We start from the raw sequence: 25,866 nt of genomic DNA on the forward strand, positions 1-25,866 counted from the left end.
TCATATTTGACAAATACTTACTTACTTAGGCGATCCCTCGTAGTCTGAGGATGATGGTCCTCCAAGGTTGGTGTCCTGGCGGTGGGTCCATAGGTGACTGTGGAGCCCTATTCTTGACCTTCATGTTCTCCCACAGTAAGGGCTTTGGTTTGTAGATGGAAGGTGGACCCGGTCGGGGTTGGCTTGATGTGCCTTCCTCTTGGCACATTTTTCTCTTTCACCCTTCATTCGTGCCTCTTCAAATTCTACAGTACTGCTGGTCACAGCTGACCTCCAGCTAGAGCGCTCGAGGGCCAGGGCTTCCCAGTTCTCTGTGTCGATGCCAGAGGTTGGCTTTGAGCCCATCTTTAAATCTCTTTTCCTGCAGGGAGGAAAAGGATGGATAAGGACTCTGCTTCCTATGGGGTACAATGAGAACTCCCATGTCCCTGGGGCCATGTTCTCAGCCAGATCACAGTACATAAAACCATGGACATAATTGAAAGATTGGATGGTTCATGTCTCATAAATGTTTTAGCTGTGCTTTTCCTCATGGTGAGAGATTGGGCTTGGTGGCCCTTGAAGTCTCATCAAATTTTATGATACTGAATTTCTTCTGATATGGAACTTCCCTCCAGAATTTATGAGGTGATCCTCTGGATGATACAAGCTAGTGGTGGTACGGGAGCTTTGAGAGATCACTACCACTGGAAGAAGGAAATTCAGTAGCTCCAAACCATGAACAGATAAGTGGCTGTATTGCTCTGGATACTGGTCAGGATGCCATGCATATTACAATTTGGACTGACAAATGTCTTGGTTTTCAACCATATGCCTCCATACATATTTTCAGCTTATCAAAAGAGAAGAAAATGTACAAATGAAAGGATCTTGTCTGATCTGATTGGATCGGATCCTTCGTGATGGGTATGTTACAAAGGAGGAGTATTTCTGCATTCCTCTGCTACAGATTCTCCACAGGGTGTAATTTAATTTCTGTTCTGAGCCTTACAAATACTGTAGAAAGTATTTGTGCATTTCTGCTCATTGTGCTTATACTCCCTCCTGTTAGAGGAAAGAATGCTTTTGCATGGTTATAGTTACAAAATGCAATTCATAACTGAAAGCAAAGAGCTCATAGAAATCCAATTTTAAACTTACACACACAAATATCCATATCAGGAGCATATGAATACTTATCCAATTAGGAGGCAAAAGCATATGAACTAATACTTGCGGGGGTGGAGTGATTTTTAAGGCAGGGTCAATAAACTGCTTGCAGATAGTTTAATTGCACGATAAAAGGCTAGATTTCTTAAATTACTTGTGAATTATTTGCTCTTCTCTGCTCCTAAGCTATTATCCCTAGCTAAGACTATTAGGCTGTGTAAAGGCAGCATAAGGTAAAAAGCAAATCTCCATTGTTTGTCTGTTTTGTAGTAGATTTTAATTTGAAGAGGCATCTGGGCTTGAATCCAAATATAGTTAAGCTTAAAGTAGTCACACTGAAATAAATGGAAATTGAGTTAGCCATGACTATCTTGTCCCATCCTTTGAAGAGGGCAATGTAAAACATGACTGTTGAACTACAACTCTAGAGAACAGGATTTAAATCCCTGCCCAGCCATGAAAACCCACCGGGTGACTTCGGATATGTTACACAACCTCAGAAAACCCCACAATAGGATTACTTTAGGGCTGCCATCACTCAGAATGAGTTGGAGGCATGCAACAGCCCATGTTCCTGGGCCTCTATCCACACACACTCGTGCTTTCTGGGGTGGGTGTCCAGACAATCCACATCTGCTTTAAACTGGATTATATGAGTCTACACTGCCCTATAATCCAATTTAAAGCAGATTTTATATGGCAGTGTAGAAGGGACCTGTGATAGATTAAAAGCAATCCTAATGCATTGGTGGCTAGGGCTTAAATGCCAGTGGTGTGGAGAATCCACTGATGGGCTTTTGTCCCAATTTCAGAGGAACTGGCAAATGTTCTGAACTCTGTCCCCAAGATGGATAGCTCTCTTAAAGTTCAGACTACAAACTGGAATGAATTCATGGCCAGGATAATGTAGAGGACCATCTTTAGCCACTGTCCAGATAAGTTGGAGATATCTGCAATAATGTCTTGCAGATATAACAAGATATTATATCTGCAATAACATCTTGACAACAGCATCACAAGGATATGGGATGTGTACTGAGAATTTTCCTCCTCAATAGACCTCCATAGAACCCATAACCAACTGCTCCCAGTGTTAGTTGTGAACGTTTCTCAAGGACTCATTCTGATATGAAATCATTGATTTGAGGAATCACATTAAGTCACAGCTCTCTTGAATAACATGTTCCTAGAATTTCATGGTGTCCTTGGGGTTTGTGTGTGTGTGTGTGAAAATGACAGTTTTATCATTCTACTTCCTGAAGCAGTTCCCTGTTGTATAACTTATCTAAAAGCCTTTGCTTAGAGAGAAAAGGAATGTGTAGTAACAGAAAGCACATTATGCAATCTAGTGTCCCCATCAGTGGAGCTTAAAACTGGACAACACCAGTTTAAAGTCACAGATGAAACGAAATAGTACTAATAGAAAACCTTTCAACTAAGGGACTCTATCTAGAAACACCCACTTGCAATCAATTATTCAGGTGCTTTTAAATTTCCCCCTCTAGTGTTATGCAACATACTTTTTTCTAGTGTTGTTTATACCTAACATGGTTTGAGCTCAGCCTAGATAAGTAAATCTACCTTACTTGGTCATCAAGCAAGGAATGTTTACTTGAAAATAAACCCAGTTGAATTCAGTGTTGCTCATTTCCAAGTATGAGTAGACAAGACTGTGCTGACATATGTAGAACCCTGGCGTTTGCACCGATATTTACATTTTTTTTTCATTAGACATTTCCTTTGCCACATCTACATTCATTTATTGATGCTCTGCTCTGCTTTGACTTCCTTTCTTTTTTCTTTTTTTTCTTTTTTATGGTTACTGTTTCTGATAGAGGAAAACCTGCATCAAGAATGACACATGCTATGGGTTCATAAAAAAAGAATGAGGCTAGGTCTTTATATATTTGTATTTATTTTCTCAGATTTAAACAACAGATTTCCATATAATGAGCCCTTGGTTTTCTCTGGGTTTTGTTTCAGAATTCCCATGGATACCAAAATCTATAGGTGCTCAAGTCCCATTATATACAATGATGTAGTAAAATGACATCCCTTATCTAAAATAGCAAAAATCAAGGTTTGCTTATAAGATTTTTTTAAAAAAATGTTTCAAGCATTGGATTACTGAATATGTGGATTAAAAATCAATGAAAATGGAGGACTAACTCTACTGTACTTTCTCAGTTTCAACAGTAATTCTACTGTAGGAGGGCAGATCACCACTAGAGAAAAACAAGTCTAACCACACAATTTTATGTGCAATTGTTTAAGATAAGGTTTGTTATGGGCTTCCTGAAAATTAAAGTCTACTGGGTATAGGAGTATAGCTCTGTATGTCTTTGGATTCATAGGACAAGAATCTAGAGATATGCCTACATAGTATTTTATAGAATCAGAGAAATGGAGAGGGCTTCTTCAATGTATATTGATGATGGGTGATGACGATGACAATGAGAGTCAATAATGCCAAAGCATTTGCCCCAGAGGACAGTCCATCTACTCAGGATACTCAATAACTGAGTAGGGACCTTATCAAACATACCTCAAAAACACATTTCAAAGTAGCCAACCTCTCATTTAAGAATACTAGATGATGACTGGATACTTACTCATGCCATCTCACATGCTTGTTTCCTTTCCTTATCTAATAAATAAAGTGTGTCAGACTTATCACACAGAAAAGAGATGACTCCTCCCAATCCATGTCATGAGCCCCTATGTCACTGTCTCCCTTTATTGGGGATATTTTTGATATATTTTGCACAACCGTGCAAGTTCATGGCCTCCGTCTTAATGAAGAAACGTAAAAAAAAATATTTTTGTTCCTATGAGTTTGATATGGAACTTGGCATTCTCTGCTGCTAGAGATCTCTAGTATTCTATTTCAAAGGAATGTGGACTAAAGTTCGCTTAGCAAAAATCCCAAATACTTCATCAAACTGTAAACCCTTAGACCTGTAAGAATTGTGGCAGTTAAAGTACTATTAAACTCTGTAATTGTGTAGTCCACGAATGAATAGGCAATTTGTTCATTAGTTTATTCCTTTGCTTGTTTAAACATTATTGTCTCTTATTTTAATTAGGTATCTCCATGACATCTTAGAAAACCCAACTAAGATATTATGAAAGAAACTGGTTGCAAAAATATAAAATACTGAAGAAAGAGCAGCACTGTTGTCATCAATTAGTTGGATGATCAAAAACATTTTGTATTGGTGCCTCTTAAAAGTCAGATGTTTTGCAAATGACACTCCCCAAATTCAGGAGTTGAATCTCCAAAAGTGTTTTCCTTAGAGGATGATAAGAATGTTGTGTGTGTGTATCTGTACATAGGTGAAGATAAAATTGTGAGACCCTTCACACTACACAGTCAGAGCAGTTTGATGCCACTTTCAGCTACCATAGCAACATCCTATAGAATCCCAGCATTTCCAGTTTATGGCAGAACCTTTATAGTTCTCAGTGAGAGAATTTTGGGTGCCTCTAATGAAATTATATATCCCAGGATACCATAAATGGAATTGTGATGGTGATGTTACTGTTGATAGTGATGGTGAATTTATTTGTTACCCACCTCTCCAGATGGCTCCAGACAGGGTTGAACATATGAACATAAAATTCATAGGGGGGAAAAACACCATTACAAAGTATACACCAAACACAGGGTACAAAATTAGATATAACAGTAATAGAATGCAAATCCAAAACTCATGATTCAAAGTTGACTGGGTAGATCTGCCAGAAGTGATGGGTCTTCAGCTGTGTCTTAAATTCTGACAGTTTAGCTCTTGGAGCTCTTCTGGAAGGTCATTCCACAATCATGGGGTGGCTGATGAAAAGGTCCTCTAGGTGATGGTTGTCAGGCCCCTTCCACACAGCTGTATAGAATCCACATTGAACTGGATTATATGACATTATGGACTCAGATAACCCAGTTCAAAGCAGATATTGAGGATTATCTGCCTCGATATCCTGGGTTATATGGCTATGTGTAAGAGCCCTCAATCATTATACCTATATTGTTGTGTTATAACTGTGTACAATAAAGGGACCTTCACGTGTTACTCTATTTCTAATTCCTTGATGTGTTCTAATCCCTGAAGGAGGAGGGAGTTTAATGGAAACAAATGAAAAGACAAGCATTTCTAAAAAGCCACCTGAATGCCCAACTGACAATCTCTTTTGTCAATTATCAGATATGCTTCAAAAATTATTATAGCATTGGGAGGTTTTTATTTAGTTGCATAGCCCATGCATTGTAAAGTTCACACAGAACCAAAAAGTTATGAGAAGGAAAAACATTGTCAGCACTTTGAAACTGTTCTAGAAATAGCTGCCATATTAATCTCTAGCAGTATCAGTACTACTTCATCATTCTGTAGGATTTTTTATTTTTATTCCAGAATAATCAAGGCTTAGACTGTGTGGTTTCACTTTTCTTTTCATTATGAGGGTAAGGTGTGTGCATTTAATGGAATGTGGCCACGCACAGATAAACACAGACATTGATTGGAGTGTGTATAGCAAGATGAGAGAAAAAAAGGGTGGGGGGATAGAAATACAGAGGAAGGTGAGCATAGGAAATACTGTACAAGTCAACCTCATGTAAATTGAGGGTAGGTTTTGGAACCAAAATTATGGATTTTGGTATGACCTGTACATCATTTGAGGTCATTATGAAGAGAGGGGAAAGACCCGATGCTGCCAAAGGAGGTCATCAGCCTGCAATAAGTGTTTTCTTTCCAATCTTGCAGTAGAACTCCTTTGGCTAAAATAGAAGCAATAAAACCCAACCACAGTGACCATCAGTTATGTTCAAAGTAGCAGAAATATTGTTTAAAATACAGATAACCTGCTGGGGAGGTTGTGGGTAGGATTTGAGGGTTGGGGTTGCGTGCTTTTAAATGCATTTCTATTGTATTTATTATATTTTAATTGTGTTTTAACCTAACCCACACAGTACTATTTGATTTTTAAAAATTGTATTCACTTTGTTTTAAATGGGGACCAAAATGTGTGGTTATTAGCCGCCTTGAGTCCCCACAGGGAGAAAGGCAGAGTATGAATAAAGTAAATAAAAAATAAACATGTCAATAAAAATCAAAGATTCATATGTTAAAATCCAGTTAGCCTTAAAGAAGAGAGTGACCCTCTAAATGACTTACACGATCAGATCGTTATACTACGAGGAAGCTTTCAACAATATTCAACATCATTACTTACTCATAGTTATTACATACACATATATAACATGTAATGTCTACTGTCCTGAAACACACACACTCAAGTCCACCTTAAGAGCTAGCAGCAATATTAGGCAAGGGAGACCTGTTCAGCTATTGATTAAAGCTCAAGAAGCATAACACTTTCAAACCTCTCCTATGTGAAAGAAGCTGAATTGCAAAAGAGTTCCTGTTTCTGACTCACAGGATCACTTGCTAGTGAGAGAGTCCTGCAAATTTATGTACTCTTATAGTAAGTCTATGTTTTTATTATTGTTGTGTCCCTTCTTGTCATTTCCATTTGTTGGTGGCACTAAGGTGAACCTATCACAAGGTTCCAAATCAATGATTTTATGCAAAAAGTACTGGTTAAGGAGTCAATATTTTGATTCAGTTTATTGGTACAGACCAAGCATTTATGTCCTTTTCAATATTGCAGTCTGCTTATCAGTTGTCTTCAATTGCACTGTGGCAATATCTTATAGATGTCAAAATTAATTGTTTTGGAAATATTAAGTATAAACTCAAGGAATCTGAAATCTAACAAGTCCAATTTACAAATGTGTGGTGGAAAATACAACGTATGATGTTAATCAAGTTGAGTAGAATTCCCTGTGCAAATTAATACATGAAAATGATCCTAGGTGCAGTACCTAAAATCTCTTTATATGCTACATTGGGTCTAGCAAAAATGGATGTTTTTGATGTTTTGGACAGCATTATGTCATTAGAGAAAGAAACAGCCTATGTTAGCAAAACGTTAGCAATATAGTTCAAGCAGTACCTCTCGTGGCAAATGATGTGAGATATTTTCAGAGATTCCTCCTCCTGGTTGAATATGCATCAATGTATTAATTTTGTATTAGAAAAAGCTTTGGTATTTCTAGGTGCAGATGTTCTTCTAAATTAAGTTTCTCCAATATGAAATTTAACTGAAGGTCAAACAGTCCCACACCCATATACTTACGCATTAGTCCAAACAGAGTAAAGAAACAGGGTTAGTGTTCCTTGTAAAATACAAAAAAAAGCTTGACTTACAAGGTTGTGTATAAGGAAATGAGGGGAAGGGAGAGAAAAGAGGAAGAAGAATGACTGCAAGTTAGCGTGGTGCAGAGGGGTCATCATAATGCAAATTAGCAATTAGTGAAGATAGGCATGCAAAGATTGCTAAATCTAACATCAGCTGAAAAATAGCACTTCATTGCCCAAGACTATGTCTCTATACAAAAGCTCTGTACATAGCCTAACAAAAACAAGGAAAACCAATTATATGATACAAAAAGGAGGGCATGAGAAGGACCATTCCACATCAAGTATAATATCTATCTATCTATCTATCTAGTTATCTATTTAAACATTTCTACCACACTCTATATCAAAATAATTTGAGGGCAGTTTATACATAAAATTAATATAAATTAAAATATTTTGAACAATAAAAATAATTTGTGTTGTTGTGTGCCTTCATCTCATTTCCAGTTTATGGTGACATTAAGGCAAACCTATCACAGGGTTTAATTGGCCAAATTACTTCAGAAAATGTTTGCCATTTTTTTCCTCCGGACTTGCCCAAGGTCACCCAGTGGGGATTTGAATCCTCATGTCCAGAGACACAGACCAATCCTCACAGCACTACATCATGTTGGCTCTCTAAAAACATATTAAACATGAGATTTAAAATGATTTTAAAACTAGGTATATCTGCACTTGAGACAATTCAGAGAGGCCCAAAGGCCTTGATTGAATGAGTGAGAGAGAGTTTTGATCAGTAATATAATAAAGACAGGGTTCACAGGGTCAAAGCACTGAGGCATTTGGATTCATAGGGATAATAACATTATCTGTCACATGACCCTCCCCCAGCCCCCAGAGTTCCCCGTGTCCTCTGCATTGAGCTGTAATCCTTGCAGTAGATGAACAGAAAAATAGATTTTCGCAGCAATAATACAATGTTATCAGCTATCCTTATTGAAATGCAGAGTATTTCAGAATGGGTAGGTTTGAGTGACAATTGAGTCTCATTAGCTTTGCATGCTCCTATTAGACATAGGACACTTTCATATACAGCTACAGTGCTATTATTCTCTTTTTCAGTGATGGTTTCATACTATAAGAACCCTGGGACTATGCCATATAAGGAAGAGTAATTTAGAATTATCACGTAGGGAGCTGTTCTGTTGCCTCCAACCAAACTTCAAACCCAACGATTTCATGGGATATAGCCATGGCAGTTAAAATGGAACCATAATGCTTTAACTATGTAGCATGGAAATGCCCATGAAAACTGTTAGACCTAATTTGTTGATTTGGAGCTACAGTGTTCCCTCACTAATTTGTTGATTTGGAGCTACAGTGTTCCCTCACCACTACTTTGTGGTTCGCTTTTAGCAGACTCACTGTTTTATGGGTTTTTGAAAATATTAATAAAAATATTAAATATTAAATATTTATGTTCAGTGGAGGCCAGGGACCCCGGAAGTGCAGCGGCCTGAGGCACAGTGGGGAAGGCCTGCCTCCCTGGCCTCCACAGACCGTGGAAGTGTGGCGGCCTGAGGTGCGGCGAGGGAGGCAGGTAGGCGCCCTTGGGATGGTCCGGGATGTGGGTAAGGAAGTGTGAGTAAGAAAATAATATATAAAATATATAAATAATGTATAAATATTAAAATTAATATGGCGTCCCTACTTTGTGGATTTTCACTTATTGCGGGTGGTCCTGGAAGAGAACCACTGTGATAAGTGAGGGAACACTGTATATGGATACAATATATATTTGCACATTGTGGAGTACTTGCACTTCAACATTTGCCATACCACCACTGGCTTTTGACCATCATAACTACCTGATATATCTACCTCTATGAAACATATGGAACATAGCACATTTTGTCTTATGTAGACATCCTAGGGGTAAATGGTAGATGAGCTATGAAAGGCTAGATCATTCTAGGCAGCAAAATGTTCCACCACCTGATATTGTATGTTTTGATTATTTAGTACCACATTTGGCCTTCCAGGCCTTTATATACAGATAGTTTTACATTGGAGCTTTAGAAAAAGACAGTGCATAAACATGGGATGTCTTGGTTTTTGAACTGAATGTCGGTATTGCTGAAAAAACAGAATTTGGAAACATTCCTCTTTGGACTACAGCTCTCAGAAGCCGTCAACCAGCACAATTTGGTAGTATTGCCTGGAGGCTTCTGGGAGTCAAGGTTCAAAATAGAACCTATTTGAACTCTGAGTTGGGAATCCATCAGATTTTATCTCCACTTAACATGTTTTTCTATCCATGTTGACCTATTGTGTTTAGTGATTTTCCAACTTTTCTCCAAGAAAATTGGGATCCTGTTCATATCCTCAATTTAGGGTGGCCATGTGTCCTGTTTACCAAGGGCAGTCCTTTGTGCGAAGCCATACTGTGCTTGAAGAATTACCACATGTAGTCCAAGGAAAATAACCTATTAAATATAGAGAGCTTAGAGGTCTTGAAGTTGCCCATCAATGATCAAATCTTGAGTAGTAACTTGAGCAGTGCACAAGTGAAATGGCCACAGTCTTACTTGTGGGCATGCAAATCTTCTTTAATTTTGCTCTTGAAGGAAAGAAGTAATTTTAATAATTTTATTTCTGAAAATTCTGTAGATGGGATCTTGTTTTGTGCAAAACTTTCATATATTTTTTAGTAGAAAAGAGAGTTTTCCAAGCAAGAAAAGCACTTTCTGGGGCAAAACATTTTCTTGGACAGAAAATGCTGATTTCTGCACAAAATGCCACATGTGGATTTTGAACAGAATAGCCCATGTGGCAAAGATTCTTAGCACTGGGATTTCTAGATATTCAAAAAACATGTTTTACATATATTTTTCAAAATGTTTTTTACATATTTTCCATCTCTACTTGCTTTTTATATACAGATTGATTGTACTTTTACAACATAATCCTGTCTAAATTTGCATTTCTCTATATAGAGAACGAGGGAAAAGGGCTTGTGCATATTTTATGCAAATGTTCCTAATTTCTTTTCTTCTTTGGTAACTGTATCAGTGGTCATTTTAACTAAAATGAACTAGTCCTAAAAAGGCACTTTGGGAAACAGTCTCTAGTCCCCATGAGGCAGCAGGATTTTTCTGGGTTGGTCAGGCCTAGTGTTGATGCTAGGAATCCATTTGTTTGAATAACCTTGAAAGTACAGCATCTTCTTCAATGGTCTCATTGACTATAAGCTGAAGAAATGAAACAGAGAGACACTGTGGGCTTTGTTATAGCTGTCACTAGTCCTTCTCTGATGTTCATTCATCTTAAAGAAAATCATTTCTGCTCCCTTACTCAATGATGGATTTTAGTGGGGCAGCTTTTGCAAGGTCACTCAAGTATCAGTCCCCACCTTAAAACATTGCTTTTGACATACCAGTAGTTGATGCTGATGCTGTGTTTGACTTTGGAGACAATTCATTACATTACATTACATATTATTGATATGGCCCTCTATTTTTATGATGATTTTAAAGACATTTTAGTGTGCACTTATATGTTTGTGTCTCATTTATGGATGCACCTTGTTTCACACACATGAAGCTAACTGTAGAAGAGTGCTTCACCATTGGAGTCCTTATAAAAGGCTACTAACACAACTGCTTTTTTCATAAGTTTTAATAAAAACTGAATGCTATCTGTAAATCCAGTTTACTTATATTTCAGATGGCAACAACCTTTCAAGAGGCTCTTCATCAGGTAATTCTACCCACCCAAATGTTATTTGCACCACAATTTCAATGCTTAGTCCAGCCTTTTAAATATTATATTGCAAAACGTTACTGAATTCAGAACTGAAAGTTATTTTTAAGAAGAAGAAGACTCAGGAGTATAATACAAAGCAATTTATTATTCAGATGTACAACATGCAGTTAAAGATTACTTACTTATCACATCTCAATTCTAATTGATTCTAATCCTTTCCCTATCTCCTCATAATCCTCACTGAACCTAGCTGTCCTAATTACATCCCTACTTCTCCGCAACTAACTTTCCTAACTTTGACAGAGTGATATCTCTCATTATGTCCTACACATCCCATCAAAACCTTCACTGTCAGTTCCCTGACATATCACAGTCAAAAGCCATCTGTTTCCCTGGTTTATATGCAGGGTGATAGCACCAAGCTGCCTACCATATCATACCATCTCAGCACTTGGGTCTTTCCTATAGGATGGACACCATTCCACAACTTGGGAAAACTCTGGGTATGCTATCTTTTTGCCCCATTTTTAAATATTTGGGGTGGGAGTTGGTCATATTTTTGAAGCAATGCTTTCCCCATAACAGTGATTAGAACAAGTCTGGCCATTTCCTGTTTTGGAAAAAAAAGGCCTCCACAGGCTTAAAATTGGGAAAATGTGAAAAGAAGTGCAATAACATCCCAAAGATTAAACCCATTAATGGGATATATGTACATCTTTCTTTACCAGTCAGTAGTAATATTTTAAAGGCCAATATTTTAATGTATTAACCCTTTTTAATTTATTTTTATAGCTGTTGATTTGTTCATGTTAATTGTTGTGTTCTGTTTGTTTGTCAGCATCTAATGACTGCCAATTGTAAGCCGCCTTGAGTCCCCCTTTGGGGATTGATAAGGATGGGGTACAAATACTCTAAATAAATAAATAATAGTAGTATCAGTGATTTTCTTCTAGTTGGAACTCACCCAATTGGCATGGACACCGACTCTGCACTGTCCAAATAAAGGGACTAGTTCCCACTTGTACGGTGGTGGTATTTATGGACATGCCATCACCATGAGAAAGATTTGATTTATCTTACTAAACTCCAACTGAAGTTCTTGTCTTCATGATTGCACAGTAATGGGGAGTTCATGGAAAAGATTAATATTAAGGCATTTTGCCAGTTTACCCTGACAGCAATGGTTCATAGAGGACGCTTTCTTACAAATAAATCCTGTCAGTTAATCAGGGGGGAAATGCAATTCCGTGACAGGGAAATTTAGATGGAGGTGACTGAACAGTGGGTTTGTGACATTTTTACTAAAACCATAATTTCAGCAAGCCCCTGGAAGACTTACTATGCCATGTTGAGCAAAATGCTTGGATTTTCAATTTGTTGTGTTGTGCTGCTTTTTTGCCCTCAGTGTACCCAATCAGTCCCAAATCTAATGAGGTCAAAATGTTCAAAAATTAGTTCAATTCTTTCTCTGGCTTGTGTTCCCATGTATATCTGATTATGTCAGTAATTAAGTGGGTTATTTGGGAACCAACCTTGGTTCCTGGTGCCAGAAACACCAGATCACCATTATGTCTGCTGATCTGTATCTGTTGAGAGTCACTCAGTAGTGATGCTATTTTTTAAAATTAGGAAATTGAAATTATATGATTGAAGACAAATATATCTTGTCAAATATTTAAAATATCAATATCAGAAACCTTAATGTTCATACTGTGGATATCATATACTATTAGTCTATGTAAGTAGCTACTATTTTCATGGCTTGTTAGCGCTTTTTTTGAAGTTCATAACTGGCACTAAAACCTTACTGTCATCTTGGCACACTATTGTGTAAATCTTAATCTGATCTGTAGTTGCTCATATCCGTCTATGGCTGTCAGCTAAGCATTTGCTTAATGGACAGTGATTGAGCTCCCACAGGCAAAACTCAACTGAAGATCCCCACTCCCTGCCCCCAAGACTCAAAGTTTTCCAGTGACAGAATGATCGTTCTGTGGCTCATAGATAGTGTGGAAGCAGAACTGAAGAAGTGGACAAAGAAAGATGATGTCTTCCAACAAAACCATTGTAACTTGCCCTCGGTAGTAGATATGTAACCTTCCAAAGTAGAAGCAATACTCACCTGACAATCCCCCCAGAAACAAAAAGGGGCTTTCTGGGCTTTGCAAATTATTATCCCAGACTTCATAAAGCTTGCTGCTGATCTCTCATGGGAAAAATCTCCATTCTACTGCAGTCTTTGGGAAATTAAAGGAACTGTTCACAAGAGAACTAATTTTGCAACATCCAGACCCCAGGATCCCCTTTGAGATAGAAACGAATGCTTCTGACATTACTATTAGGGCAGTGCTTTTCCAAACCATGATGTCAGGGGTTTGAAGAGTCCCTGTGCCTACTACTCCAGAAAGCTGACACACATGGAATAGAACTACATCATTTAGGTGAAAGAATTTCTGACAATCAAGGCTGCATTTCAGGCATGGACAGCCTGACTAGAGGGGGCAACACATGCAATCGAAGTCCACAGTGAGCAGTGCAACCTTAAATACTTCTAGAGAGCCTAAATTAGAGACAAATAATCTTGTCTCTTTGTTCTGTGACAGGTACCATTTCAAGCTCACCAATGTACCCCGCATTTAGAACAAAAAAACTGGTGACTTATCTAGGAAATTGAAATACACCTCTTTAATGGGTGAGAAAACCATGCCCCAGGAGACTATTGGGAGGAAGTCCTGCAATTTTGCTATTACAGATGGCCAGCAGAACACTTTGAATTGTACAAGACTCTAAAACTCTTCATTAGGGCATTTGGTGGATACAAGTCTGAGTTTATGTGAAGCACTATTTGAAGACCTGTCCCACTGGTCATTATGCCAGTGATCAGCCAGAAAAGCCTGGCTACCAGCAACTACTACCAATGATGATCTCCATGGCTTTTATTGCAGATTTACCCATATTAGCTGATAGTGGTGGATTTGTCCAGCAAAATGACACATATTTCTTATTCTGGTACACCATCTGACAAGTAAACTGCTCACTTGTTTGTTCAGCACATTTTTCACCTTCATGGTCTCCCTGTGAGGATCATATCTGGTAGAGGATCCCAACTTGTTTCTGGCAGAGTCTGCTCCAGCGACCTGGTGTCAAACCCTACCACTCCTCAGCCCAACACCTGTAATTGGACTGCTAGACTGAGAATTCCAGTGCCATGTTGGGATAGTATCTCCACTGCTATACCAATGCCAGAAAGACAGTAGGGGTGAGCTTTTGCTATTTGCCGAGTCTGCAAATCTCAGTCCAGCAGCAACTTTGGTTCCTATCCATTCATATCTTCGGGACCTCCAGCAGATCAGTAGTTCTGAGACCTGAGAGTTAAAAGCTACATTGTTATTTCTTAATAATTGACTGGACTTGGTTATATGCAAGTATAAGTGATTTGCAAATACTAAGAGACAGTCAGAAGCCCCTCATAAATTGGGGGATTTGATGTGGCTCTCCATTCCCCAACTTCCGCATTATTGTCCCTATCAGAGGCTGGAAACCTGCGTAATGGTGCATGTGGACCTCGTGGCTTTCTGCCTATAGTTGCTATCAAATCTTTGTTTTTAATTTGCGAAGAACACATGTCCTGACATGGGGCTGACTCCTCCACCCCCACCACTGAGGAAGGTGGGGGGGGGGGATCAGAGGAATATTAAATAACTCAGGTGCTGGACTCTGACATGTGCCACGGCTGACTACAGTATCTTATTTATTGGGTAAGATATGGATCAGAGGAAGATCTTGGAAAGATGTATCCAATTGTGTGCTCCTTTGTGGGTTCCAGTTCCACCAGCACTATTCCATTAAAACCCAGACTACCCCTTGCACCCATAGGAAAGGGAAGTAGAGTCAAAAGCTTATTCTCCATATTCAGATGATTCTGAGAAAGAGGAAGGGACAGATTGCCATGCATCTGCAGCTCTTGATAGCAGTGGCTTCTCTGAGTCTCAGGAGCTGGAGGTTGAGGCTGAAGGGGAACCTGCTCCCCAGCAAAGAGGCTACAGATGCTGAAGACCCATTAACATCATTAATCAAGTGACAAAGAGACAAGGAGAAATTGTGCTTCTACCAGTGATTATTAAGTAGGAGACAGTGACCTAATTAGGCACCTGTTTCTGGAGACAGCTTCTATAAATTTCTTAACTACTTCCTGGAAGCATTGTTGCTTTCACTATTCCTTCTTGGTGACTTCAGTATTCATGTTTTCCTGACCTTGAATTGGCTACAATTTACACTTCTCTTTCACTTCTTGTTGCCTTTGTTTTTCTGAACTACTGAATGACTCTGGACTGGCTGATGACTACCCCTTTGCTCGCCTATCATCCTACTCAATAACTTGTGACTGACCTGAACTGAATGAACGATAGTCAACAGCTATTATATTCTTACCACCTGATTCATGAGAGACTTGTTGACTGAAGCATAAGACAAAAACCATTAATACAGAATAGGTCTTTGGTCTTCAGTGACCCAAAAATAGCATGCATAGGTAAAATGTTTACTTATATTAATATATGTCACTCATAGGATTGAATTAAAGATAGTCAATGGTAATTGCTAATTTCTGGGCAATGAAAGAGCACAGACTTTGCATGCAGTTTGGTCCATATTCTATCCCAAAGTCTTCCCCTTAAATTAAATAAGTGATTTGAAACTGTGGTTACATGATCTTCCATGTATATGCATATGTCCATATAACAATGGGTTCACTGTCAATTTTTTATTTTTATTTTTTGACCACATGAGGAGGGAAAATAGAACCATTTGAACTGGGTAGAAAACAAGACCTCTGAGTTAAGCAGGAGAGTACAACTTACATATTGTTGTACGAATTAGTCCAAGGACTTTCTATACTCCCCTTTCCTATAAGATAGCTGTGATATGTGTGTTCTATCACTGTACAGCATTTTTCCTAGGAGCATTAGAATCCCAATTTATAATGCAGAAAACATACAGTGGCTGTTCTGCCAGAAGTTTCTCGGATGACCAGTATGGTTTCACTATTAGTTTATTTGCTGGGGGGGGGGGGGGGGGGGGGCTTTTATAAGAACTTTTCTAAGATTGAGCAAGTTCAGTTCCCATCCAGCCTCCCCACAAATCCTCTGTTCAGACTTTTGCATTCCTCTTCTGAGCTTTGGGTGGGTATTTGTTCTCCCCATTATTCTGGGAATGGTTCGGGTGAGGTCTCTAAGTGACTTACCATCATCAGGCCCAAAGATTTGGAGGGCTGCAGTTTAAGGATGTCTGTTCTAATGCATCAATAATATCATGAGAGATCCCTTCATATCTTTTCAATCCCTGTGGTAGTATTGTGAGAAACGATTTCATTGTTTTTTTCTGACATAATTTGTGGGATTATCCATACCAAATATTTTTTATCTCTATCACACTGCAACAGTAGGGAAGTTTATCTAAGCAAATATTTGATTGATATTTATGTTTATTGCCTCTCAGACTTGGAGGAAAAATAAGTAGCTATGTTCAAGACTTCCACAAAAAGATCCATCATCGTGTAGTGCAGTGTTTCTCAACCTGGGGGTCGGGACCCCTAGGGGGGTCGCGAGGGGGTGTCAGAGGGGTCGCCAAAGACAATTAGAAAACACAGTATTTTCTGTTGGTCGTGGGGGTTCCATTTGGGAAGTTTGGCCCAATTCTATCATTGGTGGAGTTCAGAATGCTCTTTGATTATAGGTGAACTATAAATCCCAGCCACTACAACTCCCAAATGTCAAGGTCTATCTTACCCAAACTGCACCAGTGTCCACATTTGGTCATAATGAGTATTCATGCCAAATTTGGTCCAGATGCATCAGTGCTCTCTGGATGTAGGTAAACTACAACTCCAAAACCCAAGGTCAATGCCCAGCAAACCCTTTCAGAATTTGTTGTTGGACATGGGAGCTCTGTGTCCCAAGTTTGGTTCAATTCCATCATTGGTGGAGTTCAGAACGCTCTTTGATATTGTAAGTGAATTATACATCCGAGCAACTACAACTCCCAAATGACAAAATCAATCCTCCCCTCAACCCCACCAGTATTGAAATTTGGGCGTATCGAGTATTTGTGTCAAATGAATGAAAATACATCCTGCATATCAGATATTTACAAGATGATTCATAACAGGAGCAAAATTATAGTTGTGAAGTAGCAGTGAAAATAATGTTATGGTTGGGGGTCACCACAACATAAGGAATTGTATTAAGGGGTCACGGCATTAGGAAGGTTGAGAACCACTGGTGTAGTGGTTAGTGTGTTGGACAACATCTACACTGTAGAGTTAGTGCAGGTTGACACCACTATAATTGCCATGGCTCAAGTCTCTGGGATCTTGGGAGTTATACTTTGGTGAATTTCCAGCACTCTCTGGCAGAGAAAGCTAAAAACCTTGCTATGACTCCCATTATTCCATAGCATAGAACCATGGTGTCAAACTCCATTAATTCTACAGTGTAGATGCACAAACTTTTCCCTACAAAGCTATGAAATTCATTGGATGCCCTTGACCACCCCTCCCCCCCCCCCCCCCCCCAGTCCAACTGACCTATCCAACTCTTTCACACTATGTAGTTATAGTGCTGTGATACCGCTTTAGCTACTGTGGCTTAATGCTCTGGAATGATGGGGTTTTGTAGTTTGGTCAGTAGAACTTATTTTTGATAAATGATTCCAAATGCCCCTCCCTAATCTATTATATGAATGTTGTGTGCACTATTTGAGAAGCAAGGCCAAAAGGTTTGCAGGCTTTTTTGTACTGTTCCATGACTTGAGTGCCATTTCAACACACATACTAGAATTGCTGACACCTGTGTATACACTATTGCATTTTTTGCTCAGTTCTAATACTGGGGATATATTGCCTTACTGCCTTGGTTCTATTTTTCTCTCAAAAAACAATGCCTGCATGTACCTTTTTGTCCCATATATTATTAACACAGCACCAGCCTCAATGACAGGAGTTCTATGTTCTTGCCTTTCTAATAACCCAGATTTGGGGAAAGGATATTACTACACAAGATAGATGTACTTTCTAAAACTGAGGAGTTGTTCTTTTCTTTTCACTAAACAGGTCAATTTATCCATATTTCTAAGGTGCCTGAGAGCAATTCTCTTATTGATTGTGATACATATTTCAGAAAGACTTGACTTTAAAAAAATCTGGCTATCTCATTCTTTCCCTTCATATTTTCTACAGCATTTTCTCTTCTTCTGTTCGGTTTGCACATACAAAGGCTGGCATCCTGCGAGTGACATATGCATCCTTAAATCACATGGGGTGAAATATTTGCCAAGGCACAATAGACATAATCTGCTAGCAAGGACAGAAGCATATACATATACAATGTTGGACACTTTGCATGGCAGTTGTGCATTCCATATTGTAGTTGCGCATTGCACAACAGACATGTCATGAATAGCAGCATCGAGTCATTGACATGTGTTGTACATTCTTGCTATTCTTCATAGTGCTGCTATTCTGCATAATGCTTGTGTAGCATATATCCATATGTTGATTACACCGAGGGTGATGTTGAGTCGCAGCCAAAGAGTAGGCCCACCAGAGTTCCCCTCATCCACCTTACAAGACAAAAAAAGTGGAGAACAAGTTAAAGAAAAATGCCATAGATTGAAACTCACTTATTGAATTGTAGGGGAAAAGTTAAAATCTCGTTTTGTAAAGAGAAGAAGAACACGGTTCTACAGTACTGAATCAATTACAAACCCAATGCAGGAGAATTTTAAAAGCAGATATCCAGTAAATGTGCAGATCCTAGAATGCAAGATATGTCTGATCTATTTCAATTCTGGACATCCGTGTAAAAACTCAGCATCACCATTCTTATTCTAGAAACCATGAAGAAATAAAAGCGTATTGTTGTGTTCAACAACTGACTCTGAACCCAAAGTTTCGAATTAACTATCACTGCTAAGAGCCACTCAGCAATGCAGTGCTAAATTCTGGAGTGTGAGCAAGCCCTTATGATGACAACTTCAGTAACCCCCCCCCCCCCCCCACACACACACACACACACACATACACACCCCCTGGCAGTTGAAAAAATGCAGGGAGCTGTGTTTCATTTAAAATGGAAAGCTTATCTGGGTTTTCCATTTCATACCTCCAAAGTATTAGCAATGAGCAACAGTCTCACTGTGTATCCTTTCCAGCTGAACTAGCAGTTAGACAGCTAAATCAGCAATGCTGCCCAACATGCAGCTGTATTAACCTAGCGAAGCAGAAAAAACCATCTGCACCACCATGAATATTACTAAAATAGAACAGCAGCGGGCAGCCTGGGGCAGTGGTAAAGTAGGAGGGGGGAACTGAGAGAAACCTTTTACATTTTCCATTACAAAAATGGAAGGAAACCTTATGAATGATCCTGCTTTTTGGGTGTGCAAAGCAACTGGTAAACAAAGGAATGGAATAATTGTTGCAGCATTGGTGTAATTTGCTTACTCCATTGATTTACTAAGTGTTTTATAACTCACTTCCGTGTACATTGGAAAACTCTACTTTGTACTTTTACTGTTTTATACCTGTAGCTGGTTCTTTTGAACATTTGCTGGCTGGTAAGGGAAATAACTTTCAGGATAAAGATAGATTCCTGCAACACTTGTCTACTGAATAGCATTTATCTTTCTTTAAATGTTATAGAATCTGTGTGTTTACACATGTGTGTTTGTATCCAGCAGGGCTGCCCACTTTTAACAACAGAAATAGGAGAGAAATAATCATTCCTCTACTCTGCTTTCCTTTTGTACCCACAAAATCTGTTTTGAGGGCTAGAAACTTTCTCACACATATGCTGAGCCAGTCTTCAGGTAGCACAGAAAACTACAGAGTGGAGGAAAAGGGAGAAAAGTTCAATTGGGTTTGTGATTAGTTGTGAGTGAGCGCAATGCTATTTTTAGGTCACAATAACCTCCGTCCAGACGAATTGAGAGTACATCATAACACATAAAACATGCATTAAAAGGTAACTTGAACTGGGCAGTAGTGCCACAGAATACTTTTCTTCCACAAACTCTCAAGTGTATATATACATTCTAGTGGGAGGGATACAGATTTTTTTTTTCTACAGTGAATAATCTTTAGTGAGGAAGATAGATCTCCTCCCTTGTTATTAGGGAATGAGGCAAGTCCATCAGAGGTATTCACACAGGTTTGTGTTCAGGAATCACAGAGATGATTTGCCGCAGTGCATCACTTTGGATGGAAAGCATATCTGAGTAGTCATTCCATCAGCAGTAGGCATGGGCAATCCATGGTTCTAAATGGCTCTAAAGTGCTTACAAAACTCTAACAAAACTTTCAAAATTTCATTATTTCATTATTGGCAATTTTTATGACAGAACCAATTAGGAACTGCCATTTATAATGAAATTTTGAAAGTCTTGTTAGAGTTCTGAAATGGTCACCACCAGAACTTTAGCAACACTTTAGAAGCAAAGCAAAGCACCAGCACCCTCTAGTTTTTTTAATTCTTTAGAACCATTTAGAACCATGAATTGCCATGCCTAATCAGCACCAAGCTTGCATGAATGGAGCATCCTCACTGAAACAAATACTTGGACATCCATTCCATTCAGCTTCAAAACAATTTCTGTTGGGAAGGGAAAGAGTTGGATGTGGAGGAGATGAACCTAAAGTTATTCATCCTCAAAATCTAGGGATGAAAACATGAGCCTATCTCTAGTTAAAATCAATGTCCTATAGGGATATAGGCATTTTCTCATTTCACTCTTACCCATATGAACACACTCAACAAAATCTGAGGTTGTCCCCCTTCTTGATGAGATTGCAAGAGTTTTTGTGCATTTTAATGATTGCTCCTTATTTAGATATTTTTGCAATTTTTTGTAATATTGCAAAGTATATTTTTAATTGCACAATGTGTGCTTTTGAGAGAGAAAAAATCCAGTGTTATACAAATTCAGTATATTTTTGCATAAAATTTCATGAAACAGTTTTGAAATGTGCAGTCAAAAATGCCTAATACCTATTGTGTGATGGGATGTATCGAGAAACCTTTCTTACTGCAGACAAGAAAGTCTCTACACTTCTACTTTCCATTTCATTTCAGCATCAATCTACCAATGTTTAAAAGCACCAAAAATAACATTTACTTCAAATATATAATTGCCTTCATGTTTTGATTATCTTTTCTCACAAAATATATGTTTTGAATATATTTCAGATGCCACACTTGAAAATATATTTTGTTGAAATATGAGCCATGCATTTCAGAAGTGTGAAATCCAGCAGAAAATGGCATCTCAAACCAATCAGAATAAAGATGAATGTCCTCATCCATCTTTATCCAGGGTCACAGCCGTGCACATATGCATACCACCTGTTTGGGTGAGATGGCAAGGTCCTTTTAGGAGTCTCTTATTGGATAACTATATGGAGGCAGAAGGCAACTTTTGTAGTCCAGTAGTCAAAGAACTGACATGAAAGAGGAAGGTGCAGACCTGAGTTATAAGGGAATGCTGACTATTTGCTGTGCTCTTGATTGCCATACCCTCTCCTTTGAAATGGGACAAATGCCACTTGTTAAGGAATAGTAGGCAGCTTGTGAATTTGTAGATTGGAATTATTATCATCCCTCCACCATTTGATGCATTTGTTAGGGCTGATGGAAAAAGTCCAGCAATTTCTGGGGAGCTTCCACTATAGTCTGCAGTCTTGAGTTTCCAGATGTTGTACCATAACCTGCAGAAACTCTCACACTCAACCATGTCATTTGAAATTTCTGTCAATGGTAAACCATCTAAATTTGGAGACCAAACAAATCTTATTATAGCAATTGCCCCCAAAGAATTAAGGCATACAGTTATTACCTTCCACAACCAATTCCTTTGATTCCCAATCTTAACAGAAGCTAACAGTAGGACTTTCACCTGTCCCTGGCACCAATATGCTTGTGACTGCACAATGCACAGTACTCCCAACACATGCTGTCAGCATGAATTTAATGCACATGAATAATCTTTCTTCCTGTGAGCTTTGAAGTTGGGGTGAATAACTCGATACTGATTTTATCTTGACTTTCTGTATAAATCTAGGTGAGAATCCTTATAGTATGGAGTCAACCCATCTAGCACAAGGGAGAGCATTTCCAGTAGACTTATATATTAATGCACATGGCCTTAAAGGAGGAAAATGTGATCTAAGTCCTTTGTGAATAGCATTGATATGATACTAAAGAAGTTGTAATAAAATGATATGATTTACTATGACAGTTTCAAATGTATAATATAAAGCTATGCATTCATGACTGGTTTGTATTCACAATCCCTATATATTCACTGTCTTAGGATATAGATGAATCTGTCTATGTTGTGCCGTGCCTCGAGCCAAAAGGAGAGGTGGGTAGTAAAAACAACAACAACAACAACAACAACAACATTATTAAGAGAAACATAAGGGTTGTGACAGTCCCCCAATCCCTAATTATTAGAAAGCAGCTGCTGTGATCAACTGAGGTCTGTTTCCCTGTCGGTAAGGATGTAGCTCACTGAGCTCTCCACACCAACTCCTTGCAAATACAGTCTCTAGTGTGAGGGGGGATTGCAACAGGAACCTTGTTTCTGCCTGTCACAACAAAGATAATTCACAGTAAGGGACTGATCAATCACAGAACGATTTGCCAGCCTCCATGGTGAATCAGCAGGGCAGTCCCGGGGTCCTGTACCCCTCCCCATCACATATGGGGAAGTGACCCCCCCCCCCCCCACTGGCCCTGTTGTTTACAGTGGAGCAAGGGAAACCTTGTAGAATGCTTTCACCCTAGTTGATTGATGGAGACCCACCAGAAATAAGTGTTAATTGTGTGATGGAAATCGTGGGACTCTAAGGATCAACTGGGCACAAGCATCTTACGATTCTTGCAGTACACCCCCCCCCCCCCACGCAATATGTGATGAAGTGGTAATCTGCTCCTTCTAGATCTAGAATGACAACAGACCCCTCTTGCTCACAGTATGGTATGTGGAGTTTGAGGGTCAGGCCATAGACACAATGTAGCTGCAGAAATACGGTGGTTACATGCCTACATAGCTGATAGATAATTCTAGCCATTACATTTGATGTACAGTGTGTTTGCCATTTAAATTTTATTTTAGTTTCCAAGGCTATCTTGTTTCTTGTTTCTTTCCTTCCTTCTGGTGCAATCTCTCTGTTCCTCTTAACCAGATCAAAATAGCAGTTTTGATAGGACAATGGCATCCTGTAGAAGAAAGTTACACACAAATTAGTTGCTCACTGAATGGGGGTGTACATCCAAAGTCCCTCCTCATTCATTTAACATAAGAGGAGGAGTATGAACCGGCACGTGTCAGCTGCAGTCCACAATGCAGATACGGTCCCAGATGGCACATGTTCAGAATTAAAAGGCAATAGTTTTCTGTGGACATAGAATTCCTCTAGCTTTGGAAATCTTGATTGACCAGAATACCTGATAGCATAGAGAACTATGACAAATGTATAGTCTTGGGGGAATCAGGTGCACAGTCAATGTGCATGATTTTCTTCCCCCCACACTCATTCAACGAATATATAAAATGTGCTTACGTAAGAGAAAATACATTTTCCTTATGTATTGGATATGATGGGCTTCTTTGAAATACAACAGTTGAAAGGCTTTATTTATATATCTTATTTAAATTTCAGAAACATACAGGCATTGTAAACCTTTCATGATTTTGCAATTGAATAGAAATCTTTTCCTCTAGATTCACAATCGTAATGTATTTCAAACAGGAGACATAACATTTCAAAACCAATTCATTGTACTCTTGAATAATGATGTTAATAGATAAATCTCTCCGTTAAAGATGAATTTAAAATTAAAGAAGCTGGAGATAAGCTCATATTAACAGAAGATCCTCTTCTACATCTTATTAAAGGTGACCTTTTCTTAATAAAATTTCTAATTTTGAGAGACTTTCTTCAATGTTTCAAGAGCGTAGGCTTTAACTTACTGTATATACTCATGTATAAGGCAACCTCAAATATAAGTTGAGGGGAGCTTTTGTAGCCAGAATTATGGATTCCAATATGAATCATGGATAAGTCAAGATCATTCCATGGAGAGGGGAAATCACCAGGGCTACCTCAGGCAACCAGCTGCCCTTACCTGCCACTGCCATTTCCCTACCCAGAGATTCAAAAAGGCCAGATGTAGCACCACAGCAGAGAGAGTAGAAGGGGGTCAGTGCTTATTTTAGGTTCTCCCAAGACAGGCTAAACTCTTGCCTTTTGTCATTCTACTCAGAGAAGGAAAGTTAAGTATAGTTAAAGTATTGTCCTCCCCTTGACCCATGAATAAATTGACCCATTATGTGTTGATTTTTTGACATATATGAGTATATATGGTAAGTGTCATGTGGAGACAATATCACAAAACATGATTTCTTGTTTTTAATTGATTTTTGTATTGTTAAAACTAACAATCAATGCCATACAATTGCATTGTTCAAATGACTATTCTCACAATTATCCTCCCTCACTCCCACCCACATCATTTACAAAGCTTTATACAAATACAGCTGTCAATTTATTGCTTTTAGTTATTCTTATTTTTGGTTATTTTTCTTGGTTGGTTGATGATTTAAATTTACCATTACTTTTGCATATGTATCTAATAAATTGCTTCCATGTATCTTCAAGAAGGTCTTCTTTGCTAATCTTAATTTATAGATTAATTTTTCTGATAGTGCTATAGCCCATATGCTATTTAACCAATTCTTTATTGATACATTCTCTATTTTTTCCATGTTCTAACTACTTCAAATCTATGTTCTACATACAGTATGTGTAATATAAGATTTTTGTTTACCGAATTCTTATTCTCGCTTTTGGATACATAGATCAGTTGTAAAGCTCCCCTGAAATGTATTGTTTTCCTCTACTATTTGTTTTATCCATGTTTCTTGTGTTGAACAAGATTGCTGCATCATGTACTGCTGAGGTCTAAACAGATAATAACAGGATGAGACAGCTGCCTTGGCAGGCTTTGGTATCCTAAAAGGGTAGCAATGTTTACTTATTTACTTTGCAAACATGGCTAAAATTGTTTTTGGTGTTGTTATTGTCATCCTTTTACTTCCAGAAATGCAGAGGGGTGCTTTATAAATGAAATGCTTTGACTGATTTTGCATACTGGACATCTTGACTTGATATATGAGGGGTGGAATTTTTGCTACTCAGAAATCCTTCTCAGGCAACAAAATGTCTTAAACCCCTTCTACACTGCCATATAAAATCCAGATGATCTGCTCTGAACAGGATTATATGGCAGTCAGATTCATATAATCAAGTTCCAAGCAGATAATGTGGATTACCTGCTTTGATAATCTGGATTGTACGGCAGTGTAGAAGGGCCTCAGATGGTCCCTGTGTCCCACTAGTGTTTCTTTCAGCAAAAACATACAGTGTTGGGAGCAGACATGGTCCTTTTAAAACCCATTCTGGGATTTGGAAGTATAAGAATATGGTTACAAAACTTGATACCAGCTGGCCCATACTGGTTGTTTCTTCTGATGCGGGAATTCCTGAATTGTGAAAAGTAAAGCTGGCCAAGGAATGGAATGACAGTTATCTGTCTCACAGATAACATTGCAATATTGTCCATTTTCCGCTGGCAATATTGGGACTTGTAGTCCTTGTCGTAGAATGTGCTCTTCCCCTGTCCCCAGAAAGGTGTTT

General features: G+C 38.6%; 1 protein-coding gene across 9 annotated transcripts in view; it reads left to right on the forward strand.

Annotated features, from left to right (window-relative positions):
* The window catches only part of KCNH7 (potassium voltage-gated channel subfamily H member 7), a 336,293-nt gene that overhangs the window by 206,882 nt on the left and 103,545 nt on the right, over positions 1 to 25,866 (forward strand). For 5 of the 9 annotated variants that reach the window (XM_060777976.2, XM_060777984.2, XM_060777993.2 and 2 more), the window contains exon 4: positions 11,073 to 11,105. The exons of the other annotated variants lie outside the window; for them this stretch is intronic. In XM_060777976.2, the coding sequence (XP_060633959.2) occupies positions 11,073 to 11,105 (33 nt within the window). The remainder of the gene's footprint in view (positions 1 to 11,072; positions 11,106 to 25,866) is intronic. 9 annotated transcript variants of the gene reach the window in all.

This window comes from Anolis sagrei, chromosome 1 (assembly GCF_037176765.1).
Source record: "Anolis sagrei isolate rAnoSag1 chromosome 1, rAnoSag1.mat, whole genome shotgun sequence".
Taxonomy (NCBI): Eukaryota; Metazoa; Chordata; class Lepidosauria; order Squamata; family Dactyloidae; genus Anolis; species Anolis sagrei.